General features: G+C 64.3%; 1 protein-coding gene across 1 annotated transcript in view; it reads right to left on the bottom strand.

The window, feature by feature from the left end:
- Nucleotides 1–953: 953 nt before the first annotated feature.
- Nucleotides 954–5,890, bottom strand: part of CHLRE_16g648150v5 (uncharacterized protein) — a 9,051-nt gene continuing 4,114 nt past the window's right edge. Inside the window, exons 13-23 of the mRNA XM_043070745.1 lie at nucleotides 5,521–5,562; nucleotides 4,953–5,295; nucleotides 4,413–4,801; nucleotides 3,957–4,171; nucleotides 3,563–3,684; nucleotides 3,254–3,330; nucleotides 2,781–2,882; nucleotides 2,322–2,588; nucleotides 2,006–2,046; nucleotides 1,780–1,861; nucleotides 954–1,592 (exon numbers count right to left, since the gene is read on the bottom strand). Of these exons, the coding sequence (XP_042915388.1) occupies nucleotides 1,485–1,592; nucleotides 1,780–1,861; nucleotides 2,006–2,046; nucleotides 2,322–2,588; nucleotides 2,781–2,882; nucleotides 3,254–3,330; nucleotides 3,563–3,684; nucleotides 3,957–4,171; nucleotides 4,413–4,801; nucleotides 4,953–5,295; nucleotides 5,521–5,562 (1,788 nt within the window). The 3' untranslated portion in view covers nucleotides 954–1,484. The remainder of the gene's footprint in view (nucleotides 1,593–1,779; nucleotides 1,862–2,005; nucleotides 2,047–2,321; nucleotides 2,589–2,780; nucleotides 2,883–3,253; nucleotides 3,331–3,562; nucleotides 3,685–3,956; nucleotides 4,172–4,412; nucleotides 4,802–4,952; nucleotides 5,296–5,520; nucleotides 5,563–5,890) is intronic.

Genomic DNA, 5,890 nt, shown 5'->3' with positions numbered 1-5,890 from the left:
TGGTTGTGTTGCCCTATGACCTTGAAGTGTGTGCCTTGTGAGTGAGCGTGCAGTCGTCAGGTGGCACCGCGGCAGGCAGCATGCAGGTGCGTGCAGCCGCCCCTGGCTACGCCAGTTGGCGGGACTTCACCTCCCTCCCGCCTGCTGAACCCTCCGCAGCGGCCAACCGCTCATGGCGCCTCCGCCCCCACCTGGGATTGTCAGAGGCCACGGGTTGGCCAGTACCCATGGCAAAAGTGCAATTGTGCAAAACGCTGTCAGTGTCAGCCCCGAACGACAGATATCGTGCGGCAGATGCCTCCATCGAGCCAGGCTGTCGTGCACGCACACGGCGGTGCCGCGGTTGCGGCACGCGGGGCAAGCAGCGCGTGCAGCGTGGGCGCCGAACCGTTGCCTCGCTCGGGCATGTCGTGCCTGCATACCTGTCATCACTTACTTCCCGGCCTGCTCACAGTACGCGCCCATCGCCACACGAGTGCTTCCCTGAAAGTAACAACCACCATCCATCAACCGACGTCACACGCTCAACGCCGCACTGAATCCTGGTGCGTGCACGGATGCCCCCTACATGCAGCAGTCATCCCCCTCCCACGAACGGCCATGCAGGCAATGATGCGCATGATGCACCGATCTGTACCGTACTGCCAAAAAGGTTTCGGGTTTTTAAGTTCGGGGTGGGTCGCCGAAGTTGAACGCCGAAACAATTACATAAATATTTTTGAGGATTCCCTCCCGAAATTAAAAAACATATGGAAATTTTCGCGGGTCGGGCGCGCTGTCGCGCGCGAGGGGCTGAACCGTGGCACGGGGGTTTGACACGCGGGCACGCCCAAAATCTTGCGATCTCCGATCTCTTGTGCTGCTTGCTGCGTGCGTGCCACACACACGCGGCCATGTGCAGCACACGGGTACTGATTGGGGGGGGGGGCCTTGCCCGGCGCCCCCGAAATTTCGGAACAGTTTTGTTACAAGAGCCCGGACGCCCCCGAAATATAAAAAATATAGGATACTTTCAGCAGTTCGGGGAAGCCCTCCCGAACATTAGAAAGCCGAAACCTTTTTGGCAGGTAACACACACACCGACACAAAACACAACAGCATCACAGTTCACTTCGACGCCAGGCCGCCGCGCTGAAATCCTATCCTGCCAATGGTAGCTTAATGTAGGCCTCTTTGATTCAACACGAAAAAGCTCCGCCCCAATTCCAAGCTTGAAAAGTGTTAAGTGACGAAGTGGGCCGCTGAAACAATTCCGCACGCACACTCTCAGTACGGCATAGCGCTGCTTGGGCAGTGCAATTATCGACGTGCTTGAAAAAATGCAATACAAGCGAACACAAGCGAAGTGCAATGCAAATTGGCAATCAGCAGTGCGTGCGCGCGAGCGGTGATCAGTGCGAGCGATTATCAGTGCATGCAATGCGTGCGTGCAATGCGGTGTTATCTGCAGTGCTCACAGTCTTCAGTGCAATGCCGAGTCTCCATTAATCCCACTGGCTTGCATGCAAAGCCTTTGCGAGCAGGAACCCGTCCTTTCTTGGCGGCAGCAGTTCGTGGCGCTTGATCCGGCTGACGTATTCGGGCGGTGCCGCCTGCGAGCGTTGTGGGCATGTGCATGCATGGGTCATGTACGGCGGTATGCAAGCAAGGGCGATGCAACGCCCCTGCCCCTGGCCCCGCCCCCCTGTCCCGCCCCCCGGCCCCTGGCCCCGCTCCGCCCCCGGCTGCCCCGGCGCCGGCCCCAGCCCCGGCCCCAGCCCCGGCCCCCCGGCCCCTCACCTTCAGGGCTGCGGTCATAATGGCATCGTAGCTCCGCGCCGCCGCCGCCGCCGCCAGCCCCTCCTCCACAGGCACGTTGTACCTGCAAGCGAGGGGTGTACGGCAGGTCGAGCCACGTCATCATCGCCCTAGCCAGCCATGTACGTACAATTGTACGGCGGTACTGCTATGGCACGGTGCACCGCACCCGACCTGCCCACGCATCCCGGCGACGCAGCAAACTCACAAGCCGCCAGTGTGGCTTGTGGAGTTCGTTACACCGCGGGCCTGCACGCGCGGGGGCAGCCGACAGGTTTCAAAGGAGTTAGTGGGGCTCAGGGGGCTACCGGCGGAGCCTTTAGAAAGAGAACCGGCATGATAGACGGCAGCTTTGAATAAGAGGGCCAGGGAACGCGTACGCAAGGCCGTGCATGCGCAGGCAGGCCAGAGCCGCTGTGTTGCACGTGATACAAACGAGCTCTTCCTGCTGCAAACACGCATGCAGGCATACCATAATCCCGCCCCGTCTGCCTATCCACACCTCACGCACCACACGCACTCACCTGGGCTGCGGGGAGGCCGGCACAGGCCCCGATGAAGTGCGCAACCGCCGCCGTGCGGGGCGCCCACGGCCCTGCCGCGGCGTCTGCGTCTGTGTAGCCGGTGCTGCTGGCCCCGCCGCCAGGCGTAGTGGTGAAGGCGGCGGCGGAGCTGCTGTTTGATGCGCGCTGCAGCAGCGGCGGCAGGAACGCCTCAGCGCTGCCGCCGCCCCTGCCGAGCGCACTGCCGCCGCCGCTGCTGGCACCGCTGCTGCCGCCAACGCCGATGACCTGTCGCGTATAGGGCATGGCACGGCACGGCAGGATCAATCCCATCGGAAAGGCCGAGTACTGTACGTACGGCTTTTCCGACCCCTGCACCCCACGCCCCCACCCCACGCCGCCACCCCCACGCATCCACCCCACGCCCCCACCCCACGCACCCCACGCACCCATCCCACGCACCCACCCACCGACACCCACCTCAAACAGCGCCTTCAGCTCGCCCACTGCATCCGCCGGCGCGCCCGCCTCCATGGGCACCCCGCTTGGGCTGCAGCGCCGCTCCTCCACAACTTGCATCACCTGTTGCAACAGGTATTACATACCGTACTGATGTGATGTGATGTGATGTGATGTGGTTTGATGTGATGTGGTGTGATGCGAGTAGCACGCCCACCACATGCCCGGCGGGCCGCTGCTGGGCGGGCCGCTCTTTGGAGCACGTGCCTGACTGGCTGGGGTAGTTGCTTTCCTGGAGCAAGCATCGCAACTAACCGCGCACAACTGTAATCGATTACGAAGCACGCCCCACCCAACTTGACTATCCCAACTGTAGGCTAAAACGGTTCGTACGGTACAGCCGCAGCACCGGCTGCTGCTGCCCGCCACGCGACACCCCGCCACGCGACGCCCCGCCCCGCATTCACACGCACAATCCACATGCATGCACGCACCTGGATGTGGTTGGGCGGGTACGTGGACCCCTTGGGGACCGGGGTGCGTACCTCCCACCACTGCCCGAACTCCTCGGCTGCATGCGCATGTACACACACAGTTTCAATCCTTATACTTCCATCGTGCTTGCTTTCCTAACACACAGGCACGCGGCAAGTACGGGCAAGCAGTGCAAGCAGGGGCGCCAGCCGCCGTCGCAAAGGCGGAGAATTGCCCGGCAGCCCCGCCCCCCTAGAACATGGACCACCAGCAAGACATCAACGCGCACGCACACACGCACGCACGCACGCACGTACGCACGCACGCACGTGTGGGCGCTGGCAGCCACGTCAGCGGCGGCGGTTTGAGGCAGTCCACCGCCCCGCCGCACAGCCCCGGCAGCGCCGCCAGCGCCTCCGCCAGCTGCCGCACCGCGGGCGGCGCCAGCGCCCTGTGGGCAGGGACAGCACAAGGGAAGACGCGTCGCTGTGCGTTTGTGTGTGGATGTGCGTGTGTGTGGATGTGCGTGTTCAAAAGGGAGCCGCAGAATGTTTGTGTGCCAATCGCTGCGTGTGCTAGATAAGGAAGTACAGAGGGCCCGCAGAAACGTGCAGTGGCATGAACTGGCGCTTGGTCGATATGGTAACACCTACTGGTCATCACAGTGCTACCAACACCTGGCCTACAGCATGTACTGCTCAGGCACATAACAGCAGAACTCACACAGGAGCCAGCACCAGCTCTTTGAGCGCCGACTCCGCCGCGGCCGCCGCCGCCGGCAGTTCAGGCAGCTCGGGTAGCCAGCACACGCGCGAGGGCACGATGTGGAGGTGCGTGAGCGTGCGGCTGGCGAGGCCAGCGGCCAGCAGGCCCCGAATGAGCCCGCCGGCCCCGGCGGCTCCGGTAGCGCTGCCTGGGGGCGGGATGAAGTCCCACACCTGGAGTAGATGACGGAGGGAGCAGGAAGTGAAGGAGGGATCGAATGAGTACCGTGTGGTCATGAAATAAAAGGAAGGAGGTTCGGGGTATGCCGTAATTGGAACCGCCTCCACCCCCGTTCTCCACATGAACGGCTAACCCCCCCCCCCCGTGCCCGTAGTAATCCCGTAACCCGCGGTGTACCCTGAATTGTTGGGAGACCGTGCCCCCAGCCACACATCCGGCACCCCACGCACATACCTGCAGCACGCGCAGCACGGAGTTTCCCCGGAGCGCAGCAGCCAGGCCGTCCACATCCGCCGGGCACAGCACGCACCCATGCAGGCACAGCATACGTAGCGTGCCGCTCGCCCGCAGCCCCGACCACAACGCAACCCGCCCGCCGCCGCCGCCCGTGCCGCCGCCACCGCCGCCGGCCACGACGCCCCTGCCTGCTGCGCCGCCGCCGGCGGCGGCGGCGGCTGCACCCCGCATGGGCGACGAGGGAGCGGAGGCACTGGTGGCGCCGCCGCTGCCCCGCAGCTGCCGGACGCTGGCAGGAGGCAACCGGGGTAGGGAAGTGCGGTTACCAGAGCCAGCAGCAGCGGGGGACGCATTCGCACGCGACTCCGTCTTGTGGGTTGCGCCGCCTGCGGGCATTCGCAGGGAAACAAATGGTAAGGGGCCCTACCCGAACAGGCACGCACCCAACTACCCATCCAGCAGATGGATCGGTACGGCGGCTTCGCTCGCACCTTTGTCCCCACCACCACCACCACCACCGCCACCACCACCACCTACCGCTAGCTACCTCCTCATCATTGGCATCCGGCGGCCCCAGGCTCAGCCACAACTCCACCAGGCCTCCTCCGCCTCCCCCAGCAGTACTGCTAGCTGCGTCACCGCCACCGCCACCGCCACCGCCACCGCCACCGCCGCCGCCGCAACTCCGCGCCGCCGCCGCCGCCGGCTGCTGCTGCTGCTGCCGTGCTGCCAGCAGTCGCCCCAAGGCCGCAAGCACGCCGCCGCCGCGAGGGGGCATGTATGTCCACACCGGCCGGTCGCCCTTGTTGGGGTCGTATGCGGCGGTGCTTCTGCTGCTGCCCGGGCAGGGCCCCCGGTGGTGAGGCATCTCGCCTAGAGCCTGTTGGTGTAAGTTAGGGTTCCGTTGGGCGTGACTGGGCACACGATGGTGGGTGCGGGACGTATGTACCGTTTGCGACCACCCCGCCTTACATGCGGGGGCGACACCCATTTACCATACCCCCACTTCTGCTGGTCTCCCAGCTGACTCCAGGCCCAGACCATAGTACGGTAACCCCAAACCAAGCCTCATCCCCGCCCACACCCGCCTCATCACCCCGCGCACCTTGCCTGCGCCGTCCACCCAAGTGCTGGAACGCGAAGTCAACTGCATACATGCGTGTGGGGGCGCGCAGGGGCAGGGTCAGGGTCAGGGGAAGCAGCAGACATGGGTGTGATCCGGAGCGTTGCTGAGCAATAGCATGGGACACACGTCCTGTCACTGGCACAGATACGCGGCCAATGATGATGTTTGGTGTCCCCGCTGTATGCAGTTCCTCTCAGAGGGCTCGCTGCGCCACTGGTCCGTCTGGGGTTGGCACAGGCACGATATGGATTCCCTCCGAGCACCCCGCACCAGTCACCCCATCAGCCGTGCGCCCCACCAGTAATCCCACCAGCACCAGCACGACCGACCAGCCGCACTACCGCCCCCG

The sequence above is a fragment of the Chlamydomonas reinhardtii genome, chromosome 16, assembly GCF_000002595.2.
Source record: "Chlamydomonas reinhardtii strain CC-503 cw92 mt+ chromosome 16, whole genome shotgun sequence".
In the NCBI taxonomy this organism is placed as follows: Eukaryota; Viridiplantae; Chlorophyta; class Chlorophyceae; order Chlamydomonadales; family Chlamydomonadaceae; genus Chlamydomonas; species Chlamydomonas reinhardtii.
This window is presented reverse-complemented; position numbering and strand designations above follow the sequence as displayed.